This window comes from Sminthopsis crassicaudata, chromosome 1 (genome assembly GCF_048593235.1).
Source record: "Sminthopsis crassicaudata isolate SCR6 chromosome 1, ASM4859323v1, whole genome shotgun sequence".
NCBI lineage: Eukaryota > Metazoa > Chordata > Mammalia > Dasyuromorphia > Dasyuridae > Sminthopsis > Sminthopsis crassicaudata.
In genome coordinates, this window is record NC_133617.1 from 262,139,220 (window position 1) to 262,155,916 (window position 16,697).

A 16,697-nucleotide genomic window follows, 5' to 3' on the forward strand; every position below is an offset into this window, starting at 1 on the left:
TTTCAAAGAAGTGTTCCTGAACTCTACTTTTGGCTTCTAAATGTTAAACATTTTAATTCTGTGCCTTTTTATACCTTGAATGACATAGCATCAAACAAAAACAAGAAAAAGCAAAGAAAATCTAAATAACTTTAAAATTTTCTTTAAACACTAGTCTCTTCAGGCAACAATTTGGAATAGTACAGTTTGATAGTATAGCATTGAAAAATCAGCGTAACACACTACTGCCATAGACAGGCATTGCCACACACAGGGTGGCAGCACTGAGAATGAAATATATAAGCATAGCCAAAGCACAGCTATACACACAAATGACTGTATATAGATATAAAACTGAATTTGCAATAACTTCTTAAGAGCCCAAGGGTACTTGGTGCCAATAAAAGTTTCTTTACATTCTCACATAATTCTGACTTTTAGATAAGTTATCTAAAAAATGTGTAAAATTGAAGGTTAGTAATAATACATTTAGTTAGAAAATCAATTAGTATCTCTCAAGATTGATATATGAATAAACTAAAAATCTATCTTCTACTCTTCCTCCTTTTTCTTCTACACCTGTGAATATAATTCAAAGACCTCAGAGGTAGTTACCTTATTCATATCATCCCATATTTTAAAAGTAATGTCATTCTTACCATATTAAAGATAACAAAAATTATCATCTAAATTTTTTTTTGTTTCATTGTGAACTTCAAGTTAACAACCTCCTCTATAACATGACACTTTAGAAGATCAATTTTATTAAAGGAAAACAATTATTCTTAAAACAAAGTTTTAAATGAAGTTGCTTAGAGAGCTTACTCATAGACTAAGCTATTACTAATTATGAAAGCTTATTAAAGAAAACATTACCTGTGACATTCCTGAAATACATACATTTTAAAAGTTTTTAAAATATCCTAAAAATGATTATCTGAAAGGTTATAAGTGAAAATGTATTTTAAATAAGCTAACAGATTACAAAGCATTTTTATATCAAGAAACAATTCCTACCTATTTCTCACTTCTTTTAATAAACAGGAAAAAATTCAGAATATTTTAAACCTTGACAAATTTGATCATGCTGTTGAAAACTATTTGCTTATATAATCATCTAACCTTTAAAATGTATGATCATCAATTACCTTGTAATATCTGCCATATGAAGGCCTTTATTCCTTCTTTGTAAATATCAACCATTTTTTAAAACTTCAGGGAATAAACAAAAATATTCAAAGAAAAATAACATTTAATTTATTTTTCTTTGTTTTAAAAGGTTCATACTCTCCAGCTGAAATTTTAAAACTCTCCTACTTCCAATAAATTATATTAATTGTTAAAAAAAATATAAATTAGACCAAAAACCAATTTATCTTAAATCATTTAATTTATATTCACCTATGCAGGGTTGTTCTTATTACTGAAAGGCAAAAATTTCCCAAAACATAATGAAATAAATTAAACTAAGCTAAAGCTAACCTGTACATTATTTTTATGTATACACGCAGATAACTCTGAAAATGTCAAAAACAGCTTCTAAGAAAAAAGATAAAACACTGTATCACAGTGAGAAAGGTTCTTACACTATCTACTGGTAATCTGCTTCTTTTTCAGACCTTTTTACCCTTCTCTAACTTTTAACTGCTGGGACAGCTCCTAGAACACTGGTGCAATTTACTTTCCTATTTTATTGTACAGCCTAATTCATTCTCATCTAATATGAAACCCTAAAAATTTCCAGAATTTTTTTCCTTTAAAATATTATTAATGCCTCAAAGCCTTAAAAATATGGATCAATTGAGAAATTTTTTTAATGAACAAAGCTTAAAAATGCATAAAAATCAATTTCTTAAAAGCACTAGGAAACATCGTATTTTAAAAGTTTAGGATACCCAAACCTGACAATGCTGATTACCATGATAAGCACTGTTCATAATCATCTTTATTCACAAGTTTACATGAAGAAAATAAGGTCTTATCTAAATTAGGAAGAGGTCTCCCCAGATCAAAGTGATTTATTTTCATGGAAACATATAATTTTTCTCAGTTTTCTTTGTAAAAATATACTTAACAAATTATTCTAAAGTGATGTATATAAAAAGGCAATCTTATTCCACAAAATATTTTTATTTCTTTTTCTAAAGCTGATTATAACCTAATTCATTACTTATATCTTTCTATTAGGATACATTTGGAAGCAATTGTTCTCTATCCTTAATACCAATATTAAGGCACTATAGAAAAAAAGTCAAATAACTGAGAAAATCCAATAGGTTTTATCTTAAACTGTCACCTATTTTCATCAACCACGTTTGAGCTACTCAAAGTTTCAATGGTTTAAAGTTTCTTAATAACAATGAAAAAACACTGCTTAAATTATGTACCAGTGAACTAAAACAATTTTATCAACATCTAAATTTGATATTTTAGCATGGGCAGTTAATTCCCCTTTTTCTAACTTTTTATTTTAGAATATCCCTAAATTTTAATCAAAACGAATAATTGTATCTTTTTACACTCCTTGATTGAGCAGCTATAGACCAAAGGATGTCAACTTTATATGGCAGCTCTTTTGTTAAGTCAATTAATACCTATACCTATATTCGAAGATTGACTATGTCAATCCTAAATAATCAATAAAATATGTAATCCAAATAATAGCATGTAAAGTAAAATGTGTGTGATTAAAATATGCACCTCTCAGGATTGAAGAAATTAACTAAACACAGAACCTTGATTATCAGTGATTAAAAAGCAAAAATTTATTTATTTCTTAGATTCTATCCCCCTTTAATTAAAATGCCTCTCTACCTCTCAAAATATTTTCCAGTAAAATAAAAAATTTCTAATACTAAACATTAACAAAACTACATATTTTTAAGTAATACATAACTCAATGTTTAAAATGAAGCAGTATTTCTTTTAATCTACAGCATACCCATGTACAAAAAATGCACTCTGGAAATGAGTAGCCACATTACATCTTTTAAATTATATTAAGTTTGTAGAAAATGATCATCCTTGTTCCACAGAGTCCAGAAGAGTTGTTTATGGCTAAAAAGTTTTGTCCTAGTTTGATTAATCTAAAAGCAAATTTTTGACTATCAGATGAACTGCTGATATTTTTTTAAATTTTCTATTGTCAATAGTTTCTGATGATGAAAATAATAAAACACAAGAATCTTAATTTATTTCACTCAATCATAATTTCAAATAATCCTACATTTTAAAAAACATAGAATACATTGTTTTCTTTTTAAAAGGAATTCAACCCAAATAATCACTAAAAAATAATTCTCAAATGTAACTTCTTTGAATGTGATTAAGGAAAAAATAGCTTTCTTTAAGAAAGGTACTTGGAAGGTCATATTCAAAAAAGCACACTCTATGGTAACATGGCAAAAAACATTTAAGTTCCCCCTTCTCCTGGTTACCTATTTTTTGTATATTTTAACATTTGGCTTTATAGTTATTGGTCCTGCATTTGCATAAGTCAAATTTTAAACTCATCATAATTATTACTTTATTCAAAAATCCTTATCTATTCTTGAGAGTCTCATCTATTTTGTGCATTTTCCCCCTTAGTTATACTCATACATGTATACATTTTTATTGGTTAAAATTTTGATCTTAAAAATAAAATAAAATAAATTTTTATTGGTTTTTTGACACTCTCTAATTTTTAGAAATACTTGTTTTTCAAGATTAAGAAAAATATTAACTTAGAAAAGATAGTACAAAGTATAGGGAAATGTTTCAGACAAAACTGCTTATCCTGTTAACCTAAGATATAATTGCATAAGTTCGCTCACTCAATGTGCAAGTATGCACACACATTTCTTAGGTAGTCATCTCAAATTCCCAACACACACTGTGGTTAGTTTTAATACCATGATCCTGCAGTAACTCTGTTTACAAGATATCCAGGGACTATTTAAATACTAACAATTTAAATGTATTCTGAGAAGAGCCCCATCCTCTGTGAATAGTATCACACCACTTCAGTTTTTTTAAGTGACATAACATTCCTTCTCCCTTCTAAGAATGTTTCATAAGACATCATAAGCTAAAAAAATTAAAAAAAAAAAAAAGTGAAGGAACCCCCTCCCAATTCAACAACAAATTCAACACCACACAGAGAGTAAAAAACAAAACACCAAAGTGTGTTCTTAGTAGTCCACATCACCATATTCTTGCCAATATTACCCTGTAAAGAAGCAGCAATGACAGGTGTACTAAGTAAAAATGCAAAATACTGGGCAGCAGGCCAATCTATTTAAAAGGAAAATTTCAAATGTGGGACTATAACAAAGTCTCCTAAGTCTTCATATATGCCTGCTTCTCATGGCCTCAATCAATGATAACTAAACAATAATTGTATGGAAAATTATTATAATATGAAAATTTAAATTTAAATTCAAATTAATTAAACATTTACTTCCTTTGATAAATTTAATTTACAAATGAACTTGATGATAGTCTATTATAAATTTAAAATATTGATATACTGTATTCAGGTTTGAAGAATCTGTGACAAGCATTTGAAACTGCTTGTGTGTAATAATGATACATTTTTGAAAAGTAAAATTTTTGTCAACAAGATGGGTTCTTAGTCCAATGTCTGAAAGAAACCCTATATAAGAACTGTAAAATCATATTTAGCTTACAGTTCATCAATACAAATGTACCTTGCCATCATATTTAACTTATTTGTAAATACTTTCCTAAGGCTACCTAAACATTTACTAATTGGTTAAATATGGTGCCTACTCTGCTAATTTCTGTTTGCATTAAAATTTTAAGTAATCTAAATGCTTACTTTTGTACAGATTTGAATACCAATTGTTATTCTGAAGAAGTGTTCAAATATTTTTTGAAAAACACTTAAAACATAAAATTTTTCAAGAGAGGATTTATAGCCCTTTTGCCTTTTCCTTTCCTCTTAAACTTTGGTGAACAGATTCATTTGTTTTAGACTTCTCCTGAAACTCTTCTTTTACTCAAAGAATTTAAGAATCTAAGATATTATTAATACAAAGAGAAAAGTTTTAGATTTCACCAGATTCAATACATGTAGAGACCTATTAGAAATACTACAAGAGCCTAGGCAATGTAAATGAAGCCATACAAGTGAAATCACCCAGCTTATTAACCTACAAATTTTAAAACAGCTTCATTATTCATAAAACAGCAACATTTTCAACTCTCCAATGTAGCACTATCACTTTGATTGCACAGCTAGGACTTCAAAGGTAGTTTACCTGTGTGATAAAGTTATCTGTCTTATAAAGTGTGTGATAAAAGATAAAACATTAAGTTTAATTTAGCAAGAAATAGCTTAATCCTTAAAAAGGTAACACATCTTCTGCAGAAAACTTAATGAACCAAAATATCTACTGTAGCAATCAAGATTCTATGAAATGTTCAAAAGGTAGACTTTGATAATAAATAGAAAAGTCAATAGTCTTAAATGTTTTTAACTAAAGTTAAGACTGAATGGCAATAATAATAAATTCACTATCTTATTTGGCTGAAATATGTCTTCAGAGTTTAAAACTCTGAAAAGATCTATTATGAAATTTTATCAATAATAAGTCTTGAATTCCTTTCTTTTTTAAACAGAAGAACTAATTAGAGTCTTCCTAGAATTCTCACTAACTTTGAATTGGTGAGATTTGGTACATTTTAAAAGAAGATCTCAGTCAGTAAAAAGTATTCTCAACTCTAATTGGGGGGTAAGAGAAAAGCTTTGATTTATACAGCATCCTCAGAATATCTGAGTAGGTAGCTAGAGAAAATGTCTTTGGTAGCAACTTGGGGAAAGGGATGCTCAATAGGGAATATTTCTAGTACATACAGAAAAAGTGGTTTTTCTTTTTTTTTTTTTTTTTTTAAAGCAAATTCAAATTAGATACTGTGTTGTATTCCATCAAAAGAGAACTCCCCTAGGAATTATTAATCCCATACTAGTACACAATGGAAGTATTTTTTGATTTAGGCTATAACTAGTTGTATGAAATACACAATCAACCTCATACTATTTGGAGAGTAGAGGTAGAAGGGAATCATAATACTATTGCTTTTATTTAAATTGACAAAAAACCTAATGACAACATGAAGTTTCCAAGTAACCTGAACAATTCAATGATCTAACTTGGATTGTAGGAAGTGCTTTCCATTCAATTTTAGAAAAAACTGATTTCTTGGTATCACTTTCTGGCTTATTCAAGTACTGTTTTCTTTCTTTTAAACATATAATGCATTTCCAATTATTCTGAGGTAACAGCAACTTTGTCAGTTACTAAAGTAAAGGTATATGAAAACTGAGATCCACACCAAGGCTTTACTGATTGCACTCTTAAGATCTCTGAAAGTAGAAGCATTTAAAAAAATTCATCTTCCACTTTTCATATTAATAGATTAATTCCTTTCTTAGTATTTACTTAAGAATAGCTAATGTGATTTAATTTTCAAGTGAGTTTTGAAAAAAAAAAAATTAACTTCTTCAAAGCCCAGAAATCACAGGCTGATACTCAACTAATCTAAGTGTAGTGTAGTTATAGACATTTTAGAGAAGTGGCAAAGATAAGAGATTAGTTGTTAACATACAATAGATTACAAAAAAGCATCATGTTTAGACAGCAGAAAAGGTAATTTGCACAGGAAGCCTAAATAGTCAGCTCTACTAGATAGGAAAAGAACCACTTAGTATTTAAGTTATTCACTGAAAATTAAATGTAAAAGAAAAACTAGAATTTATTTCAGAAACCTGCATACACCTGTAGAAATTGCAGTGCAAGTACTTTTCTTATGGATTGTACATACTTTCAAACAGATCATCACCAACACATTAGATTTTTAAACATTAAAAGAAAACAAACCCTTGAGGGCAGATGATATGGCTCATAACAGGTAAACATTCAGCAGTTGATCAGACAAATAAAATATATGAAAAGATGCAAAATGATTTTTCTTGTGATTTTAAAAACATTTCAAAGGCTTGGAGCCATAATAGAGGTATGTATGGTACAACCTTATTAGAGTGAGTATATATGTAAACCTATCCACAATTCATAACATACTTTCACAGGAATGGCCATTGCTCAAATGTTCAAGTCTTCCCCCACTCCTTTCAACCAAAAACCAGACTTGTTTACAATTTTCAACAAGAAGCTCACAATGTACTATAAGTCAAAGTGACCATTATATATTATAAAGTTTTTATAAAATGGCTATAAAATTCCATTAGGGACCAAAAGAGCCCTTTGATCTCACTGCATGAAATTCATAGCTTTACATTGTATTATGCTATTATTATACTTATACACCTTAAAATGCTTCCATTTCTCCACAATTACTTCCAAAATCAGTTTCCAAAGCAAAGTAATCTAACACAAAAAGTTCCTGTGAGGACTTGTTACACAAAAGGAATGCTTGGATGCAAACAAATCTACACATTTATCCCTCTTAGAAAGTTTCTTACTCCATCCCATTCCATCTCTCCCCACATTGAATGTGTTTCTGTAATATACAGAAAAACCTCCCCCCTTAACCCCCCCCCTCCCAAATACTACTTCCCCTCAAGCACCTTTGCCTTCTTAGGTTCAGAGACTGCTTCTGCATAGGTGATGATAACTCTAAGAAAAGAGAAGCTGTCTCTTTAACATGCCCTGTTCTGTCCCTGATCCCACGTGGAACCAACATCAGCAGCACTTTCCCATTAACTTCTATGTGATGCAAGAGGCATCATCTTTTTATATACATAAAACGAGAAAACCTCAGCTTATATTCTTTACTTAAGAGTAACAGGTGAAACAAAGGTGTCAGGAAAAGAGAAACCGAAAAACTCCTCAGCCCTCCCCAAAAGGTGCACTTAGCATACTCTCTGTCCTCCCTGTGCAACATCACCTCTACCCCTGTCTACTATAGAGTTCAGTTTAAATAAAGGAGGGAGCCACTAACAAAACCTGAAAACGTAAAGGCAACGAAAATACAATTTACAGCCGGAAAGGTTTATTCTTTTTAATCACACGTACCCACTGTATGAAGAAAGTGACATTACAAAGACATCCCTTCTTTTACTCCCCAAACTCACGCAAAGATCACGAAAAGGAGTTATAAAATAGCAAATGCAGCATTTATCTTATCTCAGATCAGTCCACATTACCAATAAGTTTAGCAGTTTCTGCACTACCACCTCCCCCCTCCCTCTCCCTCCTTCTCTTGCATCGGATTTTCACGTTTTCTCATTGTCGGTTGTGAGTTATAAAAGGCTTTTGCCCTTCGAAAGTTTTAAAAAAATAAATAAATATTAACTCCTTGGTCCCTGCAAAGTCAAAATGGACCTGAGGGGAAACGCGGAGGATACTTTTACCTTTAGCGAGAAAAGGGGGAGCATCCCGGGTTTTTAGGCATTTTTTGTGATTTTTTAAAAATTTTTATTTGGTTATATGCCTGAGTTCTCCCTCCATTTTGGTTGTTTATGATACTGACAACAAGCTGTCCCTGCTCTCTGCAGATCTCCTGCTTTCATTTAACACCCCCCTCCCCCTACCCCCCCAATGCAACCCCCCTTCCAGGACTCACACCTCCCCCCAAGCAAATAAAACACCCCAACCCCAACTCTCCTACCTGGGGAAAGGGGAAAAACAAATTCATTTCTCTGGAAAGAAAAACCTCTGGTGAAAAAGGGGCAAAGTTACCCCAAGTCACTCAAAGTGCCCCCCAAATATTGCCGACTGCGGGTTTCCGCCGGGGCCCTTGGGAAGCGACTTTCCCCGGGGATGTTTTGGTGGAAAATGCGGAGTGTTTACTCTCAAAACTGAATTTATATTAATTTTTCCCTGATTTTTCGGGTCTCTAATGTCTTCCGCTCTCGCTGCTGCCGCTGCTGCTGTCACAATATTCACAGCACCAGAGAAGAGGAGGAGGAGGAGGAGGAGGAGAGGAGGAGGAGAGGAGGAGGAGGAGGCGAAGAAAAAAAAACTTTTCAAACTTTCCAAACCCTTCAGAAAAGGGGGAAAAAGTTTCTTTTTTTTTTTTTTTTTTCCCACCGACTTCACCTTTTGGTCCCCGGGACGCGTTGCCTCCGGCCCCGGCAGGAGCGGGAGCTGGGGCTCTTCGCTGCCCTCTCCAATGATTTTATTTTATTTTATTTTTTTCATTTTATTTTGCTCTCTCTGGGGTCCCGAGCAGGGGCTGCGAGGAGCACAAACTTTTCCTCCTCCTCCTCCTCCTCCTTCTCCTGCTCCTCCTGCTGTTGCTGCGGCGGCGGCTGCTCCTGCTCCGGCGGCGGCTGCTGCTGCTGCTCCTCTGCCCCCTCAGCTCGTCCCATAATTTAAATAACCCTGATATTTCCCCCACTAAACGCCTCTCCGCCCGCCCCGGACCCCGGGAGAACTCACCGCGGGGCTTTAACATCCTCCCTCCGGCCCGTCCGCCGCCTTTACACCGCCCGCCGAATTTCTAATAATTTTTTTCTCATATTTCGGGCTGGACGCGGCGGGCCTGGAAATTGTTTCCTTTCGCCTCTTTCCAGCAGCCATTGTAGTGTATGCGCTGCCCCTGCAGCCCAACTTGCAGCAGCCGCAGCCGCAGCCGACGTCGCGCCCACCGCCGCCGCCGCCGCCGCCGCCGCCGCCGCCGCCGCCGCCGCCACCGCCTCCCCCGGCCCGCTCGGGCCGCCGCCTCCCTGATGGCCCGCCCCTCTCCGGCCTCCCCCTTCGCGCCCGCCCTCCTTCCCCCCCTTCCCTTCATCCTCCCTCCTCCCCTCCACCCCATCACCACCACCCTCCATCGCCGGGCCTGGCCATTGGGCGCCGCTGCCGGCCCCAGACCCAGCTCTGGCCAGGTGGTTGGTAAATACGGACGTCAGTCATGCAGCTGGTGTTAAGGGGTGGGTGCAGAACTGGGGTTGGGGGGAGCGTGGGGGAGGGGGAAATAGAAAGGGAGGCGGATACCTCGCGGGCTTCTCCCCCTTCTCGCCTCCTCCCTCTCTCCCACCTCCTCGAGAGCTGGGGGTAGGGAGGGGCCGACTGGATCCAAATCTTCGATTGGTCAACCTGGTTGTCAGTCGCACAAAAGTGAGAACTGATTGGACAAAGTGTCAACGGGGGGAGAAGGGGCAGCGAGTTAGGCTGCGTGCTACATAAAGCGCTGCTGCGTGAGCCTTTGACGTGTTTGGAGCTGGAGACGGCCTGGGTGCTGGGTAGTCGCAGTGCAAGGTGAGTGGGTTTCCTTCTTCCTCTGGGTAACTGGAGCGAAGGTATACACGTCCTTTATCCCCACCCTTGCCGAGGGATACTGCAGCTTGAACCGAGGCCCCCTCCATCTCCTTGAGCCGGAACAGCGTGTTCCAGGCCTGGTCCTGACTCTGTCTCCTGCTTCTCGCTCACCTCCAAATCCAGGAAGTAGCTTCAGTTTGTGTACCGGGATCAGAGAAAGTGATCTCTCCTTCCCACTGGGGAGACAAGCCCCTCCACATCGTCTTCACTCTCGCTTGAAGACCCACCTCAGCTTCTTGTTTCCTCTGTCTTCCTTTTAGCGCCCCCACCCTCTGCTCCTTCAAAAGGGGGCAGGTGGTACGGGGCAAGGGGTGGGGGAGCTTTGTTGGCCACAGTCAGGTGAGGCGATCCCGACCTCAGGGGTCTTTCCCCCACAGATACCCCGGTTTCTTCCAGCTTCCAACCAGGCTGAAGCTGCAGCCCTTCGAGTGACCCAGGTGTGGAATGCCTTGATTTTGTCTTTCAGGCTTCGGTTAGTGACTGGAGCCGTCGGTCCTCGGGGCTGGAGGGACGACCCGAACCCTGCCCCGGGTCCGGCCAGTTGATGGAGATGAACGTATTCCTTGGTATGCCGGCCCCTTCCCGTCAGAAAGCAAATCAGGTGCCGAGAAGAAAGCAGCTATTGGGGGAGTAATACCAAGGAATAAACTTGAGAGCTGCCTGGGTAGGTTTCTGAGCTTTTTCTCAAAGTGGGAGGGAAAGCTCAAGCAGTCTTGTCTGCTACATTCTCCCTTCCCCCTCATAGGGGACCCCCCTTCCCCATCCCCTTATTTACCAGTGTTATGACAGAAGCTGGCTGACTTCTGTATGCAAGCCAGTGACAGCACCCAGAACCATTGCACAATGCTTTCTTTCCTCTTCAAAAAGTGGGCTGGATACCTCAGGACCTTTGTCATGTTAATTCTGTTCTTTTATCTTCTGTCGCCCTTCAATCTACTTCCTGAGTCTGAATGGACTTTGATTTGAACAGACTTATTTTATTTTGTGTGTATGGAATAGTAATTTTGAGAAACTTAAGCATCTTTTGATAACAGGGTCACAGAGTAAATAATGAAGGGGAAAGGGGGCAGATCTTGCTGTATTAAACTGGTCATATCTCTCACATTCTTAGTAATAGACCCTAACCCCTTCCTTGAACAAGTTGCCTACTTTCAAGTCATATCACCTCCTTGAGTTCCAGTAGGTATCTGATTAAAACAGTAAAATGAACATAAGATATTTATTTGCTAAAGGTAAGCACCAATGTATTGATTGTTTGGGAGGGGGGGAATCACAAATCATTTCATGACACATTGCCTATCCTCAAACAAAGGTGATGAAAAATGTGCTTAGGAAGGAAAGAAGCTTGAATGACTATTGACGTCTACTTAGGACTTAATGTCTAGAGCAGTCAAGTCAAACTCAAGAACAAGGATCATCAAGCCTTGCAGGTCACATATTGACTTAGTTTTAGTGTGGCATATCTTTTTTTGTGTTTTTTATCATGCTAAATATTTCCAGATTATATTTGATCTAATTTTTTGTTATGATTCTTACAAGTACTAAGACAGTGAATTAATTGATAGAGACAATAATTATCTAATTTAGCATGGTTCAGACTGATCTGATCCTACAAGGAGATATTATGGGTCAGAACTTGAAATAAGGTACTAAGTGGAATTGAGGAGACAATGGTTAAATCTAGTTTAGCAATGATTTAATCCTACAATAAATAATGGTTTCCTAGTGATGTAGTGATTGGAGTATACTCAGTGCACAGCATATAATCAAGAAGCCCTCAGGGCCAGACACAGAAGCCCACAAGCCCACTCTCTGGAGGTGGAGTCAGATTCATTCCATATTCCGTCTTTGTGCTGGCTGGAGATTCAATGGAGGGAACTAGAGGCTGAAGCTGGCAAGAGGCAAAGGACTAGCGGCAGGAGCTCTCGGAACCCAGGAGAGAGATAGGCCTCTAAGAAAGCTAACCAGGCTATTTTGAAGGAGACAATAAAGGATTTGGACTTTAAATCCCTGACTGCATTTGAGGTGATTATTATACTGAACAGAAATGAAGGCTGCCTCCAGAAGCCCCCCAAGAAACCTACTCCCAGAGAAAATTATATTTTAGAGAAGAACATTACAATTTTTGACATCTTTAGAGTATCCTCATCTGCATTAAAAATTAATTATATTTTTATAAAGTAGCCCTTTGAAGGGACTAAACTTTTTTTTTTTTTTAACCCCTTGGAAGGTGATCATATGTGAAATAATTCTTCAGACATCTATGCCTACATTGGAAATTTAAGCTGAGCACCCCCTCTAAATCTTATACAATCTTGATATATCATCCCTCAGAATTAATTTTATTTTCTTCCACCCTCATCACCCAAAAAAGCCTGGTTGTATTGTTTGTCAAAATAAAAGTATTTTCTTCTAGGATGTGAAAATTGAAACATAATAGTTAAAATTTGCTTTTTAACTTTGTAGTTTCATAATCATCTTAATTCAGTAGATTATACTGTCATGCATAATAAATTTATCTCCCATCTCCTTTAGGGGTACCACTTGATAAATAAGGATAGATATCAGCAGTAGCTCATACTTAAACTGAAAGGCTTCTGAAAAAAATATATACACATATATATGTATATGTGTATATATTTTTCCGAAGAATCTAATCAAGAGAGAAACTTAATTCTTATGAAAACTGCTACTTTGTCATGGTTTTGAAGCTCACTGCACAATATTCCTGTAGGATAAGGACCAGACCTGTAATTTCATTGAAAAACAAAACTCCCTTATCAATGCAGGTTATCTACTTCTTTGCAAAGTAAAGCTTGACATTGCCTGCTGTACTGAGCCCTATATCACAGCCATTATGCATTAGAGGCTGCATTAGTTACTGTACCAGAGAGGCAAGTGTAGTGGATATATGGGAGTAGGCATAGTGGCTTGGGAGTCAAGGTGATCTAGTTTCAAATTATGCTTTTTGTACTTGATTTTATATATACACACACACATAGACACACACACAAAAAAAATCATGGGAAAGTTAATTTTAATTTTTCAAATAAGAACATATATAAAACACTTTTCAATTTTAAAGTGCTACATGTATATTGACTGCTATACCTCAGTATCATTAACTGTAATAGAATAAAGACAGCATCAATTAATTGGTATGATTTGTGATGAAATGGGAATTATGTGACACCATATTTTTGAAGATTAGCTTACACTTCTTTTTTATTTTGAAATTCTAACTTCTTAAACTAAAAGTGAGGGAATTAATCCATATCACTAAGATCTTGTAACAATTCTAATAATTGTTTCTTTTTTTTCTTATCCTTGTCATTTTTCCCTGCCTTCTCCCAATTTACACCCATTTGAATTGAACTTAATTGGGTTTTAACTAGTTCATATTTCATTAAAAAACAGCCTCACTTAAATGTTTAATTGCTTAATATAATTGCTAATCAGTTTTACATGTTTATGTGGAGAGTAGTTACTTTGTATATAAAATTAGATAATAGTTGTATGTATATTTACATGTAACTATAAATAGCATACATAGCAAGATGTACATACTATATATATATAGATAGATACACACACACACAGACACACACACACATACACACTGGAGCAATCTGGCTACTTTAAAAAGTAGACTGAACAAAATTTAAATGAATGTCAGCAACTATAAATATGGGATAAAACATAAAGTACCTATTTCTAATTGTAAAACTTATAAGTTTATCCTTAACATTATGTTTTTCAGAGTAACATAATCTTAAATGTTTCAAGCAAAATGTGGTACCAATAAGCTTTAAAATACTAAATAACCTTTCTTTCTAACTTTTAGCTGCAGTAAGAAGATTAGGATGCCTATTGTTATGAAGAGACTTAGAGACCCTGATATAAATCCTTGTCTGTCGGTAGGATGGCTTTTTTTTTGGGGGGGGGGTAATTAACTTTTATAGATTTTGAGTTGAAAGAATAAGCCCCAATTTTGTGACTTAGAATTTCTGTATTTTTTTTATTATTGAATAAATTTTTAAAAAATTCTCAACCATTGTATCCTTATTTCATATAATATTTGAAATATTCATATTTTAGCCAATCAAAATATTAATTGAATATTCCTTTATTTTCTTATACTTTTGGATAGTGTATACGCTATATACAGAATATAATCAAACCATTTTCTTGTCATGTGACACCTAGATACACATATATAATGATAGAGAAAATTCATTAGACCAAATGTAGTTTTTATTACTTATGGAAAGTTGGATTGTGTAGCATTTTTTAAAACTAGCATTGGAATGTAAGTCCTTTTCCTATTTCCCAATTCAGTGTTGTCCTAACAAAGTCAAAACAGTAGAGGGACATATAATAGAACTAACTTCTTAAAGCTAAAGTATTTTCTAAAAAGTATAATATAAACAAACTGTAATGCTGTAGTACAAAGTTTTTATTGGCATTTGTTGGGTATGACCAGCAACACTTAACTTGTGGCTTTGCCCTCCTTGAGTAATGCAGTCATCTGAAACTTATGCCAATGAAAACTATATCATTCAGTCCTGTGTGCATTCTTTCATATGTATGTATTTTCACTTTTAAAAATTGATGGCATGTAAAGTTAGATTCTTTCATGTGTTAAAATAATTCCTAATAGCTTTGTTATAATTAAAAGAGCTTGTTTGGAAAGAACATGTTTTCTTATGCTTATGAAAGCAGATAATCATGCTACTCATATAGTTCTATAGTGACTAACTGAAATTCACACATTTTCACTTTGATATTTGGAATTGCCAGTCTACTTCTGGTTCAATTCAGACTATTTAAACTTAATTCCCAAGTAATAGGTATACTTTTTAAAATTCACGTAGCTTTTTTTTCTTACTTAAATTTGAAGTGGAGTTTAATATCTGTTTCAAAAATTCCTTGCTTAGCATATGGCATTTACTAGTCTAATGGAAAGAAGACTCCAAGACACTTTGGTATTTCTTAGGTCTGACTGGGTGCATTTAGGGTATCAAGACAGTAGTGGGAGCAGAAAGGAAGTATGAATCCACATTTTTTTCTTAAGACACATGAACTGAAAAAACGTAAAACTTAAAATTTTGTCTTTAAGTGTTCTGAAATGGCTTCCAAAAAGGACTAATTTTATCTTTCCATCATTAAATATTGCATATTTTACATGTTAAAGGAATCAGATGCTTCTACCAGATGTATGGATGAAAATAATTATGACAAGGAAATGTGTACCACTTGCTTCTTGAAATACAAAAACTGCAGGAAATTTTGGGTAAGTAGAATTAAACCAAACTATATTTGATTAAGCATTAAATTAACTATGACCCAAACACCAATTTGAAAGATGAAATGTAGGGAAATCAAAACCTAGGTCTATTTGTTAATTGCGACTTTCAGAGAAAAGAATGTCCCAATAGTTTGCAGATATTTAGCAGCTATTTTTGATTTTTCCATTTGAATTTCTGGTGTAGAACTATATAATAAATTAACTTATTTCACCTATTCAGTTTATTAGCTTTATTCTGTTACACAAGAATACATTGTAGTCTCCTGTTCATAGTTGTGTTTTATGAAAGATAGTTTTACCATAAGACACTACAGCTACCTCTAAAATATCTAGTTTCCTCTTAAAGGCTTCCTTTGTTCTAAAATTTTTCTCATGTTTAGAATTAAGGGAAAGACTTTACTCTTTCCTTCCATTTTATACCTATGTTTCCCACTATCCACTGATAATTGCCAACTTCATTTGATAAAGTTATTTATTCTTAAGAGGTACATTTTTTTGGGGGGGGACATTATTTTTGTTTTAATCTTGACCTTTGAAACTTGGATGTATTTTTTAAAGTTTGCCTTTTGGGGAAACCTTGTTGATTGTGTTTTGTTTTTATTTTTTTATTATTTTTTTTTTTTAAGTAGTGAAGTAATGTTAAATATAAAATTAACTTTGATTTTTTGTTTGCTTATATTTAGAATGCTGTTATGATTGAAAGACGACGAAATGGAGTTAAACCACATATGCCCACGGCTGCAGAAAGAGAAAAAATCTTGGGAGCAATGGGAAAGATGCCCTATTAAAGGCTTATAAGCAACACTATTGTTTCTTTGCCTGGATATTTTGGAGCAGATGTTTAAAAATATATTTAATTCATTTTGATTTTTATACCAATATATTTTCAAATAATTTCTCTTCCTCCTCTCTCTCCCCATTCTCCAAGCCACTAGCTTCTCCATAGTGCCTTCTCTTAACTATTTTTTTTTTTCCTTTTTAAAACACAACTCAGTACAATCTTCAACTTTCATTACAGAGGTTATAATATTTTGTACCCAGAGGTACAATACTGTAAATACTGTAACTATTTCTAATTCCTACAAATATGTCAGTTTGAAAATATAACTAGATTAATGTTTAAA

General features: G+C 35.0%; 2 protein-coding genes across 13 annotated transcripts in view; one reads left to right on the forward strand and one right to left on the reverse strand.

Annotated features, from left to right (window-relative positions):
• PLAG1 (PLAG1 zinc finger) overlaps window positions 1-9,584 on the reverse strand; it is a 69,182-nt gene extending 59,598 nt beyond the window's left edge. For 8 of the 12 annotated variants that reach the window (XM_074278647.1, XM_074278587.1, XM_074278584.1 and 5 more), the window contains exon 1: window positions 9,387-9,584. The gene's annotated coding sequence lies outside the window, so the exon portion shown is untranslated. Of the gene's footprint in view, window positions 1-8,613; window positions 9,022-9,044; window positions 9,337-9,386 lie in introns of those variants that run through there. The other 4 variants (XM_074278630.1, XM_074278612.1, XM_074278620.1 and 1 more) reach the window with 2 other exon arrangements.
• A 524-nt stretch (window positions 9,585-10,108) lies between these two features.
• CHCHD7 (coiled-coil-helix-coiled-coil-helix domain containing 7) lies at window positions 10,109-16,377 on the forward strand. Its single transcript, XM_074278658.1, has 5 exons — window positions 10,109-10,205; window positions 10,732-10,929; window positions 14,110-14,182; window positions 15,460-15,558; window positions 16,257-16,377. Exons 3-5 carry the CDS (start codon window positions 14,129-14,131, stop codon window positions 16,359-16,361), a joined length of 258 nt encoding a protein of 85 aa, XP_074134759.1. The 5' UTR covers window positions 10,109-10,205; window positions 10,732-10,929; window positions 14,110-14,128; the 3' UTR covers window positions 16,362-16,377.
• Window positions 16,378-16,697: the final 320 nt, after the last annotated feature.

Excerpts from the sequence above, each read along its gene's own strand:
- CHCHD7 (XM_074278658.1), top strand. The coding sequence starts at position 14,129 with ATGCCTATTGTTATGAAGAGACTTAGAGACCCTGATATAAATCCTTGT. Across the intron at positions 14,183-15,459 it reads ATATAAATCCTTGTCTGTCG|GAATCAGATGCTTCTACCAG; the intron begins GTAGGATGGCTT and ends TACATGTTAAAG. Across the intron at positions 15,559-16,256 it reads AAAACTGCAGGAAATTTTGG|AATGCTGTTATGATTGAAAG; the intron begins GTAAGTAGAATT and ends GCTTATATTTAG.